General features: G+C 45.0%; 1 protein-coding gene across 5 annotated transcripts in view; it reads right to left on the bottom strand.

Moving 5' to 3' along the window:
• Positions 1–23,180, bottom strand: part of CADM3 (cell adhesion molecule 3) — a 501,868-nt gene that overhangs the window by 23,248 nt on the left and 455,440 nt on the right. For all 5 annotated transcript variants that reach the window (XM_088453789.1, XM_088453788.1, XM_088453791.1 and 2 more), the window contains 2 exons: positions 10,676–10,766; positions 1,509–1,681 (listed from right to left, as the gene is read on the bottom strand). In XM_088453789.1, the coding sequence (XP_088309915.1) occupies positions 1,509–1,681; positions 10,676–10,766 (264 nt within the window). The remainder of the gene's footprint in view (positions 1–1,508; positions 1,682–10,675; positions 10,767–23,180) is intronic.

The following is a 23,180-nucleotide window of genomic DNA, read 5'->3' as shown; positions in this document are numbered from 1 at the left end:
ATGGTCGGAATGACTGGAGACAGCTACAGAGGCCTAGCAGGCAGCTTTCAGTGTCTGTGGCCAGGCGCGGCCATTGGTAAGATTTACAGCAATTTCTTGAGGGTGATTAAAATGTAATTTAATGTCATCATTTCAGGGCATAGTAACTTGATCGATAACTGAAAACACGGCTTGCAGGCTCCTTAGCTAATCAAAATATAGTTTCTTCACTGGTCTCTTTGTAAATAAAAGGTATTGCATGGCGCTTAATTCACGTAACGCTTGTGGCGATCAGGATATTGGGGGGAAATGTATCAAACCTTTAAAAGAGTGGGGAAGTGGACAATAGTAACCAATCAGCTCCTAGCTAACATTTAGCAAGTACATTCTATAAAATATAGCTAGGAGCTGATTGGGTACTGTTCGCCAATGGAGCAGGTCTGAATACAATTGTTCTAACAAGCTTGGAATAAAAGTTATATCAGTGGGCCTTTTTGTAGAAGTGAAACCTGTCAAGAACAAGCTGTTTCTTGTTTTGTTAGATGAATAAATATTCAGAATATTCAGCCTATAAATTTAATAGGACATCAATGGGACAACTAGCAGCTCCCATTGAATTTATAGGATGCATTGTCATAAATATTGGCGTAGCCTACAAAATGGCTGCCTCCACTGTTTATAGCACTTTAAGAGCTGGTCAATATCCCCATGAAATCTTTTTACTGCAAATGCAATTGAAAAAGTCCTGACTGAATTATTTTTCAATCAGTAATTTACAATTTTTTTAAAATGGACGGTGAAGTTGTGACCCTCTGGGACATTAGACAAAATGGCTGCCACAGCGCCAAACCGATGGTATGTGGTTCCCAGATTAAAATAATTATTCTACATCACTAGAATGGATAATAAACATGGTGATTATCTTTGTTTATGTAACCCACAGGGCTGCCGGACGATAGATAGACAGTAAAATGTAGATAGACACCAGATGTTAGACAGTCAGTAGGTCGACTGGGACAAAGGTCCTCAGGCACAAAAGGTCGACATGTAAGAAGGTTGACATGTCAAAAGGTTGACATGAAAATGGTTGACACAAAAATGGTCGACACATTATTTATTTGTTTGTTTTTTAGGGTTAGGCACTTACCAAAGGGTTAGGCACTTACCCCAACGGTTAGGCACTTACCCAGACAATTAGGGATAGACACTTACCGGGGGGGTTAAGATTAGGCACTTACCCCAAAGGTTAGGGTTAGGCACCAGGACGGAATGTTAGGCTTAGGGTGTAGATTAGGGCTAAAAAAAGCTAAAAATAAATAAATCATGTGTCGACCTTTTGTCCCAGTCGACCTATTGACTGTTTAACATCTGGTGTCTATCTAGACATTGTCTACCTTTTTACCGTCTATGTGTTAATCCACATCCAACCCAAGGACAAACAGTTCATCACACACACATTTCTGACAATTAAAGAAAATGTCGATACTTATCTACGAGTAACCATCAACATAACAACATCCCATTCTTACCATTGACATCCAGTTTGTATTCCGTGGTATAAATTCCCATAATGTTGGACACTTGGCAAATGTAGGTGCCGCTGTCACTTTTGTTGAGGTTCTGAAACACCAAGCTGTTTTGATCAGAGATTGCTGTTGAGGGCAGGTCACCATTCTTACGTGTCCAGGTGTATTTGTCTGGTCTGAAGAGTAATTTACAAATAAATTGTTAAAAATAACAGAAAATAATCATTTAAAGTACTTAATTAATCTGGTACTATTTTTGTTTATAGGGTGCAATATCACCTCATGGCCTGCAGGTGTCCCTGCATGCTTGACCGTCGATGACAGTGTTTACCAACTCCAGTCCACAGGCACCCCTAACAGCGCATGTTTTACAGGCCTCCTCAGCATCACGTTAACTAATTAGCTCCACCTGTGGATCTTTTATAGTTTGTCAGTCAGTAATGAATATAACTGCACCACCTAGGATCTGTGAAACATGCACTATTAGAGGTCCCTGAGTACTGGAGTTGGGAAACACTGATCTATGACATTGTTTGGTTGCTACCCGAAAGGTCCTCAAAGAGGATAATAGGAATGCTTTGGTTATTCATAAAGAAAAAGTACTAAATAGGTAAAGTATAATAAATAGAGATGTGCGGTTCAGTTTTTTTGAAAACCGAACACACATGAACTTTGGGGTTCCACGTCTAATAGAATCCCAGCTCAGATCACTTTAGGGATTGTGAGTAGACCAAAGACCTGGCTTGCGTCTCCTGCAAGTTCAGAACTCGGATTTAATAAACGAATATCGGGTTTTGGATTACATCTAAACAGGTCCAAATTACATGATTTTAGCTGTTTATCAATATTAAAGAAATTTAAAACCAAAAGTGAAAAAAACCAAAACACTTGAGGGTGGTTTTGCTAAAAAAAAACAAAAAAACACAATACATGAAGATTGCTTAAAAGTCTTAAAATACCATTTGTCACATATCTTGTCCCCTGGTGATAAATCTGGTGCGTTCCATCATATAGTATGGTCTAACAGCACATGAAGATTTTTTAATCACATCGTATACTTACAGATGGGTCCACATACACCCATATAGGATTAACCGATCATGGTTTTATTCCTTTCCTATTGTGTTACTGCCTATATAAAGCTCTCTGGGTGCGGTTTAAAAGCCAGCTCCTTGTTACAGTTCAGCCTCCTTACATGAGAGGTGAGTGTGTTTGATGTTGAAGGCATTTCAGTGCTGTTTGAAGCCCAGATGTTAGTGTACTGTATTACGTGCAAAAATGAAGACCCTTAACACTGGGTTGCAAGCTTAAATGTTTTGATCATATATTTTCGTTTTGCTACATACATACATACTGATTTGCAATAGTAAGAATATGCTCTGACAGCAAGTGTTTTGTTTTCTTTCCACATTTACTGCATATTGTCATGCAACCGGTACACTGCAATGTCTGGGATTAATCGAGTGTGGGCTTATCTCTTTTCTAACCCGTTATGTTTCCTTTATAAACTGGTGTCAGCAATTGTTCAGTAGCAAGGTCCTTACTGCGACTAGGCTCCAGATGCTGGTTCAGCCAGAGTCTCACCCCTCCATCATAACAACCATTCCAGTATTACCCAGAGATTGGGGAGGGAGATCCAGCTGGGCGTTACAATGTTTTGCCTTATGTGACAGCTTTCTAAACTCCCCAACTCTTCATTATCATGAGAGTGTCTGTTTTTATGGTGGGGTGAGACACGGACCGAGCCTGTCATTTTCACATGTATGAACATTAGACAAGTGTAAAAGCCTATATTGGGGTACATTTGTGGTTAGCAATTAACCCACACAGAGGGGGGAATGTGATAGGATACAAGATTTTAAGGGGCCTATTTATCAATTAATATTTGTTGGGGTACCTTCAAATATTAAGTTTTCATTGAAAGTATACAGGGGACAGCAGCAGATATCAGAGACATTTGCTGCGGTCCCCAGTTTTTGCTGGCAAAAACAGCCCCAATAAGTTTCTATAAGGGCTACTTTTTTTTTCCGGATTTACCAAGCCCTGGAATGCAGGGATTCCTGAGCTCAGCACCGGTAGCGAGATGGCATCAGCCATTGTAAGCTATGAGGCACTTTCCGCAAGAGTTACCAGGAGAAGGATCTGTAATATCCCTCCCCAGCGGTATACAATCGGATGTCGGCTGCCTTAATACCGGCAGCTGGCTTCCCGACAGTTATATCCCGGCGAGGGTGAAATGCCGGGCGTCTAGATGTAGACGCCTGACATTTCCCCGACGCCGGGAGACTGTCGCCTGGCATCCCGATGGAAGTGATGCCGGGCGCCGCGAGTGGACAGCCGCCGGGGGGGGAGGGTTAGGTTTAGGGCACCCGGGGGGGACTTAGGGTTAGGCACCCCCCTGGGAGGGTTAGGCTAGGGGGAGAAAGGGTTAGGGTTAGGCACCCCCGGGAGGGGGGGGGGATTAGGGTTAGGCACTTGGGGGGGAGGTTAGGGTTAGGCACCCCTAAGGAGGGTTAGGGTTAGGGGGTTAGGTTAGATTAGTCAATACTTACCTATCGACGATCGGGCTTCCGTTACCGGGAACTCTGCTTTGGTCGGCCAGGCGCTGCTGGGAATCGAACCGCCGGCCATGCGGTCGGCGGTATTTCATACTGATTCCTCCCCAGCACTCTCCACTTGAGCATGCACAGTCGGAAGCCCACGCATGCGTAATATTGTGCCCAGCTTCCGAATGATAAGTGTAGTGATGGCATTAGTGAGCACTTCACTTCTACCACACCGCAACAATGGGCTCCTTTTGAAGCCCCTGTCCCTGCGGGTGGTCTTTAATACATCCCAGTGATCATTCATTTCTTATTACCGCAAATCGCGACAATAAGAAATTATGGCCCCCATTTACTAACGAGTTTTATCACCAAAACGAGTGATAAATGTCACTGTGTATGATAAATGGTGCTCCAGCCAATCAGCTCCCAACTGTCATTTTTCTAACAGTAACAGTTGTTTTGGTGATAAAACTCGTTAGTAAATGAGGCCCTATAATTATCGGGTCTGGGACCTAATAATTCATAAATATGCCCCTAAATTGTTGATTTCACAGTGAAAACAGCCTTGCCTTTAAAAAAAAACTCGTACACTGTCACATTCTCCTCAGAGTCGGCTTTGTGAATTAGCTACAGTACCATGTCCATTGTGGATAAATACAATTTCTAATACCTCTTTTCCACCAAAAACCCAGGTCCGACCTGGGTTTTTGGACATGGTTCCAACCCTGGTCAGACCCAGGTCAGACCCATTTACACTGAACCTTTCATCTGGGTTACTCCCAGGTCAGTCCTGTTCACACTGATCTCAGGTCTGCCCTGCTAAACCTGTGAGGTCATTAAAAGTGGGAGGTGACTGCTCCACAGCCACCAATCAGCTCATTTTAGGCATGATCCAGGTCAGATAACCCGGGTTGCACCGTTTACACTGCACCATTACCCGGGTCCATCCTGGGTCCAACCCTGGTAGCTACCTGGGTTGGATTGCAGAGTCACTTGACCCAGGTTATTTTTCAGGGACCCATTTACACTGAGCTGCGACCTGGGTAGACCCAGCAAAAACCCAGGTTTTTGCTCTGGTGTAAAAGGGGTATAAGTGTATGATAATTGTCCATATATGTCACGGCTTGTATAAAGATTGGCTAAGGTGGCTTTTGAAGATGGTCCTATAAGGTTTTGCCATGATGCCAGGCTCCTCTGTGTAGGGTATTCATGAAATTAGTGCATTCTGTGAAATGCTTGTGGTGATATTTACTATACTGTAGACCACCCAGCCAAAAAGTCATTCATCCATAAAAGTATATACAATCCACTCTAGGGACTGCTCGTTGTTAAATCACTACAAAGCCACTGAGGCTACTGCATAATAAATGATAGAGAAATCATTACTGTGACTGATAAATTTCGGGGTGGTTTAGGCGTGCATGACAATTGCTACTACAGTAGCTGCAAGTGGCTTTATACCTATACAGTACGTATGTGATGATGATAAGGGAAACGGGTGGGAGGTGCAGGAGACTGAAGATGGAGTGTTAAGGTGCAGTGCGGGAGAGGTGTGACAGCAGGAAAAGTGCTGGGATGGGACTAGTAACACTTTCTGCAAGAATACAGAACAGCCACACGCTGAATAAGAGATGCATAGAACAGATGAAACAGAAGGACAGAGGCTCAGTAGGGAAAGTGTCGCCAGTTTTAAATTCACTGATAATGGGAGGTTAGGAGAAGGGAGATGAAGATCAAAGAAAAGGAAAGACAAACAGAATAATAAAAGAGGAAAAAAATAATATGTGCGTAAGAAAAAAAGGAAAAAGAAACAGACAGTAAGGAGAAGGAAAAACCCTGTGCAGATGACTGTGCTCTGTAATCCGCTAGTTCCGGAGACAAGGGGCTCTTTGAGTATCCTGTTATTCTGGATATGGCTTCACATACATCTCTGGTGCAATGTTCTGTGCCAGCCTCTCTCCCATAGTCCTCTATGCTGCGCTGTATTCACCAGAAGAGTCACAGAAGGCATTTAATATGCCTGGTGGGTGTTAAACCCATAGGCTGGGTCAGCATCCACGGGCAAGACAGGGAGAAGATATGTCAGTTTTTAGGGGTCTTTCACTTTGACTGGTGGGTGGAGTTTAGGGCATGATCTGGAGGTATTGGATTTCCCCTGTTGAAGCTTATGGTTCTCTTGCCTGCTAGACATCCCGTCCTTCCTCCCTGGTATTTTGTTGGCATGATTGGGTGTATTAGAAAGAACGGCTGCAGTGATCTGGAGGTGCTCTCCTCACCAAAGCACGGGTTAGACTGATTCTACCCTACAAGGGGGCAGCAGCACCACTGGCCCAAGTGGGCCTATGTCTGTGCGTCATTGGGATACCTTATGTGGAGAGTGATGGGATGGCAGGCGGTCTCCTTCTTGGCCTAGGGTTGGGATGCAGCAATGTGAGAAATGCGGTCAAACCCCCCAAAAAATGCAATTTTCGGGGGTTTAAACACATTTCTCATATGCACCAAGCCCTGGAATGGCTGCGATGGGTAACGCCATCTTCAGCTGGCATTACCCTATAGAAACCTATGGGCTTCTATTCAGAGAGTGATGTGAGAGGCGCGTGTGTCCTTCTGCGCATGGATGCCAGAGGGACTTCTGTGTCATAGACCTGGGAGGTCCCCCATTTGCAAAGGACAGCTCTTACTGGGAGACATGTCCTTTGTGGTCTCTCTAATGTATTAACGCCGGCATACATGCGATGTGGCCGGATGCATCGCATAAGTCATGCATCCCACCCCTGGTCTGTTGTATTGACAGATGGTGATACTGTGAGTAGGGCCGTTCTTCCTTACCACCATGCTTACCCTATGTCCATTTACAACCTCGAAAAATTAAATAATACTGAACCTTTTCCCGGCCAATAGAAATGCGTCCTTGCTCATCTAGCCTTAATAGGCCATGCAGCGCGATATGCCTGGCGTAAGTGAGTCGTCAGGTCCCGTGCAGCTCTGCTAGCGTCGGGCGTCTTTTTGGGCACTTTGCATGCTGAATGAGAGACTAAGGGGGGGTCTATTTACTAAGCCTTGGGATGGCGAAGAAGTCAATGGAGATAAAGTACCAGCCAATCAGCTCCTAACTGCCATGTTACGGGCTGTGTTTCAAAAATGACAGCTAGGAGCTGATTGGTTGGTACTTTATCTCCATCCACTTTATCTCCAAGGTTTAGTAAATAACGCTTAAGTCGCACACAGATAATCAAGTGTCGCATTGCGACTTAAATACATTTTGCGGCACAAACCGACGCAAAAAAGTTCATTGGTCATTCAACCACTTGGGCCACAAGGGGCTGTTTATTTATTTTATTTATTAACAGTTTCTTATATAGCGCAACAAATTCCATCGTGCTTTGACGCGACTACAGCAAAGTTGAGTGAGGACACATCTGTATATGCCTCTGTGTCTCTATTTTAGATAAGTTGTATGAGTCCCTTAACTGTGAGGCAAGTGTGGGCAGACATCAGCCAACAGGTTGTTTAACCTAGTGTTCATTCTAGCACCCTGCAGTGGTCACAACCCGTGCAGTTCCTCTTTCCTGCCTGGGATGTCGCTCTCTGCTCTGGTGCTTCCAGCACACTCAACTGATGCAACAAACTGCTGAGATACAGACCAGCAGATCCAGACTAGAAACACCAAAGCAGACAGCAGATGAAAGAGGAACTGAACGAATTGTGACAGGTGCAGGGTGCTAGAATGAACACTAGTTTAACCAGGTGCATAGAAAACCCCTAAAAAGAACAAACTTCAGAAGCTCATACGTTGTTCCCAATCATTCATAGGTCGGGTTGCTAGGCCAGGCTGAAGCTTAGATCACTAGCATGGATGACCATATACAGATGTGTCCACATACATCTAGCCTCTTTGCGCCCTAAACAGCCCTTCTAGTCACGCCATGACTCAGTAGCACAGAATGTTTTTTCATGCAACTTTTTCCCTTCAAAGCGATGGGACTAGGGCACACAAGCATTTTCTACTGATTAAAATGATATGCAGCATGCCTATATTCTGTGTGTATATCTTCTATATTCGGTTATATCTGCATGCAAAATGCTACGTTACAGAGTCACAGCCGCTGGCACTGTAACGTAGCATTTCGCATGTAGATACAGCCTCAGTCACACACAGAATATAGGCATGCCGCATATCATTTTAATCAGCATAAGCTGATTGGGCATCACATTCATATCACATTGAAAAGGAGACACATTTGAAGGGAAAAACTTGCATGAATAGACGCTCAGCGCCGAGTCGCACAGCATTCATGCTTTATGTGTAACGTAACTTGTATCACACATAGGATAGATGTATGTGGGCACATCTGTAAGATGGATCTGCTTAGAAAGTCTACCCATTCAGTTGGGAATCGGAGGTTCAAATCCCGACAGCAGCTGGCCGACATGGCTGAAAATCCCGATCGTCCCCAGGTAAGTATCAACTAACCTAACCTAACCCCCCTAATCCTAACCCTCCTTAGGGGTGCCTAACCCTAACCTTCCCCCCAGTGCCTAACCCTAACCTCCTAACCCTAATCCTCCCTTCCCCTAGCCTAACCCTAATCTCCCGAGGGGGTGCCTAACCCTAAATCCCCCCCGGGTGCCCTAAACCTAACCCTCCCCCCCACGTGGCTGTCCGCAGCGGCGCCCGGCATCACTTCGATCGGGATGCCAGGCGCTGGTAAAATGACAGGCCTCTAGATTTAGATGCCTGTCATTTAACCCTCGCCGGGATAAAGCAGTCGGGAAACCGGCTGTCGGGCTTACGTCCACCGGCTTCCCGACTGCATACCGTCAGTTGGCATGTATTCTTGTACAGCACCAGTCCATCAACCAACTACGTATCAATTCGACCCCATACGTCCAGCAATTTAGGCCAATTGGTCTAAACTGGGCAAGTAAAACACTGCATGTTTTTGCAGCTTTGGTAACAATCTGCTGGTCTTAGGGAGAAATGAATATACCCCTCACAAGGTGACCTTTTCAAGTGGTTACATTTTTGTTTTTGTGGTTAGAAGTTAGTAAAGGTCACGTCTGTAATAAACTGAGCATGTTCCTGTGAGTACTGCTCAAAAATATTTATTTAATTAAAAAAAGAAAATCAAAAAGAAAAAGAAAATTGCTCAATTTGCTTCTATCTGGATGAAAACTATTTTGACAGGATGATTCGATCTCCTGTTGTGGTAACACATAATGAAGTATATCGTACTGTAATAAGTCAATTTCTTTCTACATTCAACAGTAGTAAGGTCCGCTGTTCGCGGCTGTTTGTTACTGTATCGGTAATGATCATGTTCCTGGCACTGCAGCTTTTATAGTGGAGCTGGGCAAGGCGGCTGTGTGCTGTGTAAATGGAAAGATGGTTTACCAGGCGCTCGTGCTGTGCACTGCCTAGGTTTTGCATCAGCGCGCCTTGGTCATCCAGTGCACTTTCTGGTGGACTCTTGCTTTTGGAAGACACCTCTACAACAGAGAAAGGCATTTGGAGAACTGTCAATATCTGAAGAGATGCAATGTGTTAACAGCCTAAAGAAGAAGAAAGTCAACTCTGAGCTCCTGCAAAATCCAAGTGGGTTTGTGGAGTGTCCCTAAAATTTGTGCGCTGATCCCCGTGTTTTGGTTTTGGATCTGGATTCATCTTTGCATTTTGATTTTGCAAAACCACCCTCAAGTATTTTGGTTTTGGATCTGGATTTCAAACAAATTAAATAAAAAAAAAATATATAAAAAGTTTTCAAAAATAGATAAAATCCAAACCCCGAAATTTGGAACCACTGGAAAATCAGAACCGTGACTCGGATTTATCTGGATCTCCTCAGGAGATTAGAACCGCGACTCGAATGTGTCCGGATTAACGAAATGTGGGTGGATTGGGATTTTTGGAGAACTGAACCGCACATCTCTACTAAAAATACACCCTCTCTACTGCTTCATGTCCTATGAACTGGGCTTTGCAAAACGAAATCTTGTTCAGCACGTAAATAGTAAAAATTAACGTAACCCTGCGCCTGATCCATACTTATCTAGGAACATCCGTACATGCTGAATAATAACTTTGTGGGCCTGATTCAGAGACACAGATGCGCCCGCAGGTGCATCTGTTGGCGGTTGCCCTGTCTCCGACTTTATGCAAATGCCGCTACAAAGTCCTACTGAGGCGCCCACTGTCCACGTCCGTACACGCCACCATTGAAGCTTTTACCAGCCCCACGGCAGATGCAGTTTCTTTGTCCGAGTATGGCCTCAATTGTGGGCAGTCAAGTGTCTGTGTGCACAACCACTTCACCGACACACCCGTAACACGACCATAAGACGGGCCGCGCACGTGCTCCAAGACAATCCACTGTCAACGCCCAGCAATGTCCACTAGATTTTCAAAACACTACTTCCTGTGTGTGTCTCAGCTTCGTCCAACATCAGCCCCTGTGTGTGGTTATTTGGTTGGAAAACTCTCCCCAATGCATCAAAGTCAAGTGCAACTGCCTATCTCTACCACCATCACTGCTAGTGATACAGGCTTAATACAGGCTTAACACAAGGCAGGGGAAAACGTTACTCTACGTCATCTGCAGAGCTTTCTTGTACTGTCATACTTACGCAGGGTTTCCAAAAGCATCACACTGCAGCTGCAGCTTAATCCCTTCCCTGGGCAGGCTGGGCCGAGACTCAATCTTTGCTACGGGCTGGTCTGCAAGGAAAAGAGCAATACAACTGGTCATTACACAATGATCAGAATTTAGCCTAAAATAACAGCACTTAATATATCCCCATGGTATATCACTGTCAGGGTATACCGTATTCTCCATAGAACACTGAATCTATAGAACACTTCCCTTTAGGGCTTGCAATCTCAAATGTATACAAGGAAATGAACAAAAAAAAAATTCTGTGAAAGTTAGAACATATCCGAAATGTATTCAGAACTTGCTTCATTTGCTGCCATATTTCTATGAAAATCCATCTCCCTGCCCTATTTACTGACTTTAGTATAAACCACACTGTGAGCATCTGACAGTGTAATGTATGCTTCAGATGGCATTTTTTTTTTTAATCACTCCTCTGCCTGGTTTTAGATCTACAGTAAGATTTATAAAGTATAGAGTGAAGGACTTCTGTTACTATAGAATTTCCTGTGCAATCAGTGCACACAACACTGACCTGTAACCTATAACAATTTATCAGATAATAGCACAGTGTAAATAAGCTGCTAACACCTGCTGTAATCTGGTTGCTTGGCTATATTATGAGGTGATTAGGTCCTTCCTAACTGTATTTTTGCAGACGTCTATCCCTCCCGGCAGAAGCAACATGGCCTATCTCGGAGAGACAGTGACTGTTGGCGTCTGTGGATCTAATAAGCGAAATCCGCTGTGCGTATTGCACCTTCGGGAGATCGGAGGCCCAGAAGCTCTCTATTGTACGCTGCCTTCCCTTAACGGGTTCCTGCGAGTGACACCGATGTCCTCTTTTTTTTTTTTTTTAATAACCGTGACTATTCTTTACTTTACAGTGGCTGCTAACATAATTACGCGCACTGACTGGTGGAAGTAACTATGCAGTGTCTCTATAATTGAGAGGATCTCGTTCGGTGTAATGCTGTACAGTACTTGCTGAAAATGTTGGACACAATTTATTGTGGAGTGTTTGCTTTATGGATCATTCATATTTATCGTTTGGCTAAACTGACAAGCGAGTATGTTTGCTCACATGTACAGCCAAGTTGGAATGTGATCCTTGCGTTGGCAGAATAGGGTATGACCAGCTTAATGAATGAGACTTCCTAACTGGTTGCTACAACTTATGTCTGAACTGCATTACTGTTCTGTGCCGGTCACCCTCATACCCCGAGAATAGGTAAAATGTAACTCCAAACTGATCTGCTTTTATTATATATACACACCTCACCACCTTGCCGTTCATGGCGGGATAGTACCAACTGTAGGGTAGACTTAGATGTCAACCATGACATTCGAAAGTACCAAGACACCTTCAAAAACACTCACGTAAAGTAGAACTTCAGTGGCATAAATCTCATACTCCAAGTGACTTCCTTACATATAAGATCATCTACCACTCCTTTAGAATGGTTTTGGACGCTGCCAAACAAACATATCTTTTATCTCTCATCTCTGCTCAAGCTTCTAACCCCAAGCAACGTTTTAATACATTTAGATCACTACTTTCCCATCCATCACCCAACCCAACAGCTATTATAAGTGCACAAGATCTTGCTTCCTATATCAAGGACAACATTGACAAGATCCAAAATGAGATGGTATGCTCTTCTATAGCCAGCAATCTCCTCAATTCCCTACCTGAACCCTATGGCACCTTCTCTTTATTTGACCCCACCAATGAAGATGAAATACTATATCTACACTCTTCTCAACTTCCTACTCTACTATCTCTCCTCTTGATCCTGTACCTTCACAAATCAGTAGAGATCTGTCTCTTGTGCTCATCCCAACCTTAACTAAATCTGTAATCTCTCTCTCTACTGGTGTTATTCTATCACTATTCAAGCATGCAGTGATTACTCCTATTCTGAGAAAAAAAAAAAGAGAACGCTGACCCTAACTCTCTCTCAAATTACTGTCCCATCAACCAGCTTCCATGCCCCTCCGTGCTACTTGAGAGACTTGCCTTCACTCGCCTCACACACTTTCTTCACTTGCACAACTTCTTTGACCCACATCAATCCGGCTTTTGCGCCCAACACTATACAGAGACAGCACTGACTAAGGTAGTGAATTATCTCATCAATGCTAAGTCTAAAGGCCATTACTCATTTATTATTCTTCTGGGTCACTCTGCTGTATTTTACACTGTTAACCACGCTCTTCTCATACAAACACTACAATCCCTCAGGCTTCAGGACACAGACCTATCCTGGTTCTAATCCTACCTATCTAATCACTTTTTCAGTGTTTGTTTCTCTGAATACACCTCCTCTTCGCTACCTCTATCAGTTGGAGTACTGCAAAGCTCCAGTCTTAGGTCCTCTGCTTTTCTCAATCTACTGTATACCATGTCTCTTTTCAAACTTATCAGCTCCTTCGGATATCAATATCATCTTATCATCAACTATCAAATGTAATCTTTCCAAAACAGATTGCTGGCCTTCTCAATCAGGAGCCTCAACAAAACCCAGCTGGGCTCAGCCTCAGGCTAGATATGACATAACCGCTCTCTCAGGTGTTAAAACTTACCCACATGACACTGATGACTCGTGCAGGGAATCACCTATTAGACAACCAAAGGATTTCTCCAGTGCCTGAGTATCAATTGTGTTTTCATAGATGCTCCTGCTTCAGAACTATACTTTTCAGTATAGTTTGCTTCCAGTGTTGTTTCAGCTCCATTATTATGTCTCCTGGACAGCAGAGACCTGCATTTCCATCAGTGGTGTTTCCAAGCAGAGTCCTCATACCAGCTCAGTAGTCTGTTGCTTACACAGTGGGAACCAACTACACTGTGCTGAGACCTGGGACCTCACTGAGTAAAGTCCACATCCTCTTGCGGGGATCCCTGGTGAGGTCTGTTGTGGGGGCATTGGGGTATATTTACTAAAGTGCTGATTTACAGAAGCAGATGTGTTGCCCATAGCAACCTATCAGATTCTACTAATCATTTATCTAGCACCGTCTAGAATAGGGGTTTAGCAATAAGCATCCCACCAGCTGTTGTTGAACTACAAGTCCCAGCATGCACTGCATCAGTTTTAGCGTGTCAAAATAGCAAAACTGTGGCAGAGCATGCTGGGATGTGTAGTTCTACAACAGCTGAGGGGCCTCTTACTGCCCACCCCTATTCTACAAGATAATAGCTAGAATCTGGTAGGCTCCCATAGCCTCTGTGCCAGTGTATTTGGTTGTGCCAATTTCACCTGTTTGCATTTGCGATCTATGTGCATGTATGTGCTCTAATACACTCTCTGTCTGGTTTTGAGCTCCATTGTTATTGCATCTACTCCGTGTATCTCATTGCATGCTACACGCTGTTCCCACATGTACCCTTCATTGCACGCTACGGGCAGTACCCGCAGTGCAAACACATCCGTGTCTCTCATTGCACACTATGGGGCTGATTCGGAGATGTGCGCTAACCATCGGGTTAATGCACATCCCTGATTATGCCTCCTCTGCGCAGGCGCATGACCCATACTGTGCATATGCAGTATGGGTCTGTGATCCTGCACGCAGTCCGGTAGCTGACGGTCAGTGATTGACAGTCTGCTGCCTTCTCTGGGTGGGTAGGGGACGGCGACGGCCTCTGTTTTGCCAAACGGAGGTGTGTCGCCACCATTGGGGGGGGAGGGAAGAGGTTGGAAACTCCTGGCCTCTTTTGTGCATCTGTGTTGGCCAGCTTGAGTGACCCCATGGTCATTCAGCCAGCCAAGCATCCCGCAGATGATCTGATGCTGCGTCCACACTACACCTACACGCTGTTCCCATAGCGCCAACACCTCCGTGTACCATACTGCACACTATGCGCTGTACAAACATTCATGGTTACAAGACTTTTTTTCGGGCTGCACCCACTGTGGAATGCCTTCTCACAATAAGACTTTCCTCTAGTCTCCAAACCAAAGTGTTCCCTGAAAACTCTCCTTTTCAAACAAGCTTATCAAATTCCATAACTACTCACATAACCTCTATAAGCTATCCAACCCAATTACATCCCCTCTATACAGTTTTAGTGTTCACTCTAGCTCCGGCGCGAGGCAGGGCGCCGGAGCTAGAGAGGGCACGTTCGTGCGCGCGCCGCAGGCGCGCGTGCGTCCGAGAAGGGGGTGTGGTCATCGAAAAGGGGGCGTGTCTATAAGACGCGTCCCCTTTTCGGCACTCTTGGGGGCGTGCCCGGCACTTACAGAAACGCCGGGCAGCCCCCAAGCCCTGCATGCGACCGGTGTCTATTCTCCGGCGGTGACCGGGTAACCGCATTTTCTTCACCCGCGGGACACTGCGACCCGCGGGTGAAGACAGTTCCCGCAGGCTGTTAGGGCAAGGTGCTTTTTGCCCTCCTTCTGGAGGGCAGGGCGCTTTTTGCCTTCCAGAAAGAGGGCAGGGCGCCGCGCCCCCCTAAAACAGCCTAGCGGGAACGCTACAGTCTACACATAACTGTACATCATACTTGCCTACATATCAATTCTCCTTTCCTGGAAGAAGCCCAGAGAGGAGATGCAGCAAACCATTTAGTGCTCTTAGCATCATTAGGTCCACTGAAGGTGGTTGTGCCCACCGAAACGTCTGTCAGGCCACCAGCAGTCCATTATATCACTGTATCAGGCTGACATAGGTATCGTGCCTTTAATGACTGCTGCATTTGATATATTTTTTGTTATGGATTTTGCTGGCTGTTTGCTTGTGTGTGTATATTATATATATATATATATATATATATATATATATATACACACACACACACAGAGTGTATATAAGATCTTTTGCATAGGGTTCGATAATAAAGCAAATTGCTTATTAGGTTTAGAGTTTATTTTAAGTTTTACATACCTAGTCCTGCTGAGCAAAACAACTCTCTTCTTAAGCTTATGATAATTTACTCAATCGTTATTGCTTGGCAATGACAAAGAATTATTAAACAATATTTCATGTTAATTTGCCCACTGGGGGGCACTGTCTCATTTCTTTTTATGAATATTTCAGATTCCTTCTTAATAATAAATGTGTACGCGAAAATAAATGACTATTGCAGATATTTCTTTAGTGAATGTTTATAGGAAATGCTAGTGGAAATAAACTCTACTTAGCTGTAATATGGGCATATTTCCCCTTTATTGTGGAACCTGCTGCTTGACTCATATTGCAGCAAAGCAGACTAGCTATAAAGTTTCTCCTAAATCCATTCAATGTTTAGCTCACACCTCTCTCTATTCCTCTGCTAAGTGCCAATGCTTTATGAAGCACAGAGAGTAGAGCTGCGGATAACAGAGCAGATCCTTAACACTTTGGAACAAATACATAAATCTAATAATGACAGTGTGGCTTGGGATAAGGCAGAGAAGACTCGCGGGCAAATAAGGCTGATTTTATCATGTGCGGAAGCTGGGAAGTGGCAGGTTCTGGGGAAACATATGAATGTACTGCGCTGCTTCAGGGTATACAGGAGATGAAGGATGGGGGTCTTATGCGGGACCATTGAAAGGACAGGACAAGTGGCAAGGGGAGTTTTTTTTATATATAATCTATATACAGATGTGTCCACATACGTCTATCCTTTGTGCGCTACAAGTCGCGTTACACATAACGCGGGAGCTCCGTGTGACTCGGTTAGCGCCGAGTATTTTTTTCAAGCGAAATTGCCTTCAATTGAGTCGTATTTGCACTGCGGGTGTATCTGCATGCAAAATGCTAGGTTACAGTGTTACAGTCGCTGATCCTGTAACGTAGGATTTAGCATACACATTAGGGATGTGCAGGCTCGGATTTTCCCGCCAAGTTCGGATTTTTCCCGCCAAAATTGGGACTCAGAAAGAGGCAAAACATCATCTTTCATGGACAAACATCATCTTCCATGGACTTTTGTCCAGGAATAAATGATGTTTGTCCATGAAAGATGACGTTGGCGGGGACATCCGAACCTGCACATCCCTAATGCAGATACAGCCGCAGTCACACACAGAATATAGGCATGCCGCATATCATTTTAAGCAGCAGAAGCTGCTTGTGCATCCAATTAGCATTTCACTGTGCAAATAAGATGCATTTGAAGGCAAAAAGTCGCACGAACAGACGCTCAGCGCTACAGAGTTATGCCACAGTATGGCGCGACTAAAAGGGCTGTTTAATGCACAAGGAAGCAAGATGTATGAGGACACATCCGTACATACATACGTACATGGAAGATGAACAGTCTATGCATGATAAATACTAGCCTTCATGTATATGTTATATTTCGTCCCTCTTAATAACATTGGCATTCAGAGATGGACTGATGTGCTGTAGCATCAGCGACCGTTGCGATCGAATGCATGCGCTAAGCTGCATACGCACATGCGCACAGGATAAAATAATGCTTGGCTGCGGTGATGTTTGCAATTGCGATCTAAGCTGAATCAGGCCCAAAGTCACAACATCAATCGGACACCGGCCACACCACCGGACATTCAAACTCAGAATCCCGAAGGTATATGGCTGCCAATGCCAGTGGAACTGCGTCTTCCAACGCATTTCCTGACACAGACACACCGCAGACACAGCCGATGCCAGAAAGCCAACCCCAGTCACTGTTGAGACGGCCTTTATGAACTGCATGGAGATCCATGCAACTCCGGTCTGCATCCTCTGGCGTTAACCATCAAGGCTTATGACCAGTGCATCTCGAGCGCAGGCACAGATTTAAAACATGGAACTATGAACTATCGGTTCTATCGATGTTTTATTTCAGATCGGTGCAGATTATTTTTCAATCAATGGTGAGTTACCAAATCACTCGCTATCAATATTGTCTTGTGGTATTGTCTAATCTGACTGGTTCTGCCTCTTCTGTTCAACTCGAGACTACAGAACAGCTCAATCCAATGTTTCAGAGTTTAAAAATCGATATTTCTTGTTGAGAGAAATTGATGTTTTGTGACCAGATGTTTTAGTGAAATCGATTATTTAATTGTTTCCAATGGCGGCACCATCAGAACAATCGATATTTCTTGTTCAATAACCTTCCCTACTAAATGCAAAGGTCAACTTTAAAATGTTTGTCCCCAGAAGAGTTACCTGGAGGGGAGGTGCAGTTGACCACTGTACTACCAATGCCATTTCTTTTTTTTTATACTGTACATCCACATTTTTTTACAATCACAAAAACAACCAAATAATAATTATATAAAAAATAGTGTAAAATCAATCACAATGGTAAAGAGGTCAGATTGGATAACCTACAGTATTTATATAAACCGATGCCATTTCTTGTAGCAAAAGCATCTGATCCATTTTGATTCTGTTAATTTGCCATCTCTACGTCATCTGGCAAAAAAAACTCTCCAGCTTAGCCGCTTTTACCGTAAAGAGCCCCTCCCTAAGTTCAAAGTGGAAACTATCTATCGTCCATTGTGAATTGATGTCCCTTTGTCTTCTCTAAGTCATTAATAAAAAGGCTAAAAAGTTTACAACCTAATACTGAACTTCATGGAACACGGCTAATAATTTTAGCCCAGTATGAATAAAGTATGTCCCATTTATAACAACCCTCTGTCTACTATCTTGCCACAACCATGTAAACAGTTTTTCCCGGGCCTATTCATTTGCCGACATTCTGCAAGATGGTCGGAACTTGTAGAAAGTCAGCAAGTGGATAGCCGGCAAGGACCAGCGATGCGCGTGCACGCTGGATCCTTGCCGACCCCGACTATCTATTGAACATGCCCGTCAACCTGACGATGGTCATCAGGTTCGGCAAGTTAATAGATAGGGAGGTTGGGCTCCTCCACTGAAGACGTTCAGTGAACGTCTTTCAGTGCGGTGCCCACACCTCAGCGACATGAAAGTCTGAATGCTGGACATTCAGACTTTCATGTCGTTAAATGGATAGGCCCCTTTGTTTTGTGCAACTTTTTTTTTTTTTTTCAAACACCCTTAATAAAATAACAATGTATCACATCAAATGCCAAGATCCACTTTAGAGCTCATCTCCTCATAAAATGAATAATATTTGTTAGGCATGATCAGTTCTTCATGAAACCACACTGACACTTATCAAATTATTTTCTACAATGGATTTCGGGAATAGCACCTCCCAGAATCCATTCAATTAATTCCCATCGGCAGAAGGTCAGGCTGATTTCGCTGGGTCTGTCTTTGTTCTGTTTTAAAATATTGGCACTGAACAGATATGTCCACATACGTCTATCCTCCTTACGCTACAAGATGCGTAGTGCATGAGTGCTGTGCGACTTGGTAGCGCCGTACGTCTTTTCCTTAAAAAATGCATCTTATTCGCAGAATGATGCGACTATGACGCACAAGCAGCTTATGCTGATTAAAATGATATGCGGCATGCCTGTATTCTGTGTGCGACTGCGGGTGTATCTGCATGCAAAATGCTACGTTACAGTATCAGCGGCTGTTGCCCTATAACGTAGCATTCCGCATGCAGATACAGCCGCCCGTCACACACACAGAATATAGGCATGCCGCATATCATTTTAATCAGCAGAAGCTGATTGTGCATCCTATTGGCATCGCTTTGCGAATGAGTCACACAAAAAGACGCTGGGCACTACCGAGTCACGCCAGGGCATAGCGCCACTAAAAGGGCTAGGAGGCTAGATGTATGTGGACACATCTGTATCTGCTTTCTGCCAATCTTATGCCAGCGACTTCTTTATGAAAGCTTGTAAAAAAATAAGACATATAGGTCTATAAAATACTACACATGGTGCCAGCGCTGTATCGGTCTTAATCTTGTTTAGGAGTAACGGGCCACCTACTGTGTCAGTAGAGCAGTATTTAATGGCGTCCCTGCGCTATTACTATACAACCTATTTACTGCTATTTTTTTTCCTCATTCATGAATAGAGATGAATAGAAAATATTCAGATCAGCTTCTCTCGGTCTTCTACAATTATTTTCCTCGTTTATCTTTTATTGGCCAAATAGATCAGTTTTCTCGCTGTTTGAATACCAGAATAACGCTCGGCGTGCTATCTTTTGCAATCCGTTTCACAGCTCCTATCCTTGCTAACCCCCATTTCCTTTTTACATATTTATCGGCACTTGCATGTCTATAATTAAACAACGTTGCCTGGTTTTTATTTTTCTTCTTAGAATTTTTTTGTGTTGCAATACCATATGTTCCTGCAACAGTATTGGATATAAATACTTTCTATTAAGTCCCATTTGATCTCTGTGCTTTAATTGATTTTGTTGTAATCACTGTTTCCTAACCCCCAATCATCTCTACATAATGTATAGCACAAGTTCTATGAGATAGGATCTTAGGACCTGATTCTTCAGACCCGCTCGCTAGATGCGTATGCAAATTCAGCAAGGCAGGCGATCGCACGGCAAAGCATTAGCACGCTCTCTATGTCTTGGCGTACGATCGCTCTGTGTATGCAGACGCCCACCAGCCTGTCTTAAGATGCCCACTTGTGCACGTCATCTCCAGGATGTGTATGCAACCATCGGTAACATCAAGTACCATCGGATGCGATCGCAGCACTTGTGGTTGACCATACCCTGCCGCAAGCACTGCGAGCATTTCAGTGTAAATTTCAGCCAAGTGACGTGTACTATGACGCTGCCTGTTAATTATGCACACCTCTGAAACGGCGTTGAGACGCTCCTGCATTTGCACCTCCACTCCCCCGTTTTTAATGGCCAGCCCTTTAATCACCACCCACAAACGGCCTCTCCTGTCACTCACTCTGCTGGGCAGTCTATGCATAATGAGCGAACGCTTCCTGATCGCTCGCACTGGTTCAGCACGCGCATTACGATACGTATGCATGTGCAGAATGCAAACAATCGGCTGGCTGCGTGCGAACGTATCTTAGCGAGTGGGTCTGAATCAGGTCCTTAGTCCTATTCATTGTCTTTCAAAGGAGCATATTTACCAAAGAAAAAAAAAGTTATTTTTTATTTATTCATTTTGCGGGGGGAGGGGGGGATATTAGAAAATATTAGGTATCACCAAGATGTAAAGGAAGTACCAATCAGTGACGAGTGCGGAAGTCGGAGTACTTTGCATGTGCCACAGGGGGTGTGGCCTTGTGTTCGTGAAGCCACACCCCCAGGATTGTGCCTTTTGGTGGGGGTGAATGCGAGCTACGCCCCCATTTACGTCACACTGGAAGCCCAGTGCTAAAGGAGCTGCTGGGCATCCCTCAGCCTCTCTCAGCACACTGGATGCTTGGTGACACCATCCAAGGGGGTGACACCAAAATAGTGACGCCACTGGTAGCACCCAGATGTGTAGATATTGGAGAGGTTGGGGAGTGCGGGGGATTGATAGCGGTTGATTGGGTTGTGAGCTATAATGTGACTATTTCTTTAGAGGCAAAGAGGATTTTCTTATAAGCCTGGGTGGCCTGATTCACAATTGTAAGTAATGTTTGCGCAGTTCAGTGATTTCTTTCCACTGCGCACACGTGAACTGAACACCCTCTAGAGGCTGTTAATAGAATAACGCCCCTTTCAGTGCTAAATGCTGTTGCCTACTACAGATACTGCATGTCTGAGACCTTGGAAGGGTTCAGCAGGAGAGAGGGGCGTGGCCAAATCACAGACCAGAGAAAGGGGCATGGTCAAGTAGGAAACATCAGCAGAGGGGGAGTGGAACCTTAGGCTATAAAGGGGACAGGCTTTTGTGCCTTTGGGGAAACATTAGGGATGGCCATCAGTGGGGTGTCCATAGATGGTTACCATCAATGGGCCCATCAGCGATTACCATCGATGCTTTGCATCCCCTTAATGGCGACTGCTGCTGGGGGCATGGTGGGCTGCAGGTCAATCAGACATGGGGGTACATTATCTGCAGTGAGTCAAAGAAAGGCAGCGTGTGGTGGCAGCACACAAGGGAGGAATAGATATTGCACTTGCATAGGGTGTGTCATCCATTAAAGCTGCAGAGATGAGAACTGCTGAAGAGATGTGTGTGGAATTACAGGCACCAGCCAGCGTAAGGCCAGATGGACCTGCATATATAAGGTGGGAGAACTACAGACACCAGCCAGAGTAGGGCCAGGTGGACCTGTACAGTTTGTGTAAGGTGCGAAGCATCTATTGAAACTGTGTTATAAGACTGTGCTGGTGAAGAAGAGTGTGGGGTAATGTAACCCTATCCATAAGATTGTCATTTACCATCTGACATGCCCAGTATCTGAGTAGGAGGGAGAGGAGAAACTTGCTGTAACCACATTAATATCCTCTAAAGTCTTGTGCAGGAGGAGAGAAATTAAGGAGTATACTTTTATAAGAGAAGGACTGGCGCCCAAATTAGTCAGCAAGTGCTGTTGATGCATATATCTATATCTGTGTCTATAGGTGTGACTGTAATCAGGGGCGTATTTATAATGGGTGCAGAGTGTGCGGGAACACGGGCCCCTGGGTCCAGGGGGGCCACACACAGCACACCCTGCAACCATAATATTAATTACCTCTCCGGAGTCCCACATCGGCGCGGGGGTCCAGCGCTGTAAAACGACTGGAAAATGGCCATGGCGGTCATTTTCCAGTCATTTGTACATGCACAGTACATGGAACACGGCCGCCGCTGCCATTTTCCAGGTGACCTGTGCATACGCTATAGACTCTGGGCACACTCTAGTGCCCAAAGTCTACAACTCCGGCGCTGGCCACGCACATCTCAGTGCGCAGCTGGCCGACAGGTGGAGAGGAGGGGGCCCGTGTCAGAGACTGCACATGGGCCCCCTCCTCTCTAGAAACGCCCCTGACTGTTATACAGACTGCATGGGCAGGGGCCCCCTTCAGAGCCGGACACTCTGACCAGAGCGCTCGCTCTCAATCAGGGCCCTCCTCCCTCAACTTGGAGCGGCCTCACGGACACTCACATAGCTGTGTGTTACCACCCACAGCTTATGCGAGCGTCCATGATGATGGTCGCGATGGTCAAGACCATCGCGACCATCAGGCTTGCGACGAGACCCTGCGGTGGGTCTCGCTGCCGCAAGCCCTGGAGTGATTTTGGCTCTATCAGAGTCAAAATCACTCCCACTGACATCACTAGTGATGTCAGTGGGGCCGAACTCAGATGGTAGGCGTTCCCATGGGAACGCCTCCGTCTGGCAGCCACGCCCCGGCACGCCCGCCAAAGGGGGCGTGCTGTCACTCACCATCGACAGCACGCCCCCTTTGGTGCGAGACCCATCACCCTCCATCGTGCGCATGCCTATTCAGCACCATCGACCCGCTTGCGAGGGTCCTGCGCTCGTGAGCGGGTCCGAATCAGGCCCACTGTACAGCAAGAATATTTAGCAGACTCTGGCCCTGATTCAGAGCCGCTCGTAAGCGGCAGTACGCTCGTTCCGAGCGATGTTCGCACTTCTGCGCATGCATATGGTTTATAATACGCATGCGCGAACCAGTCAGTGCGGCCAAAAATCGTTTGTTCGCTATTTAGCGAA

Source organism: Taudactylus pleione, unplaced genomic scaffold, assembly GCF_031769625.1.
Source record: "Taudactylus pleione unplaced genomic scaffold, aTauple2 ptg000587l, whole genome shotgun sequence".
Classification (NCBI taxonomy): domain Eukaryota; kingdom Metazoa; phylum Chordata; class Amphibia; order Anura; family Myobatrachidae; genus Taudactylus; species Taudactylus pleione.
Note: the sequence above shows the minus strand (reverse complement) of the source record. Positions and strands in the feature narration are given on the sequence as shown.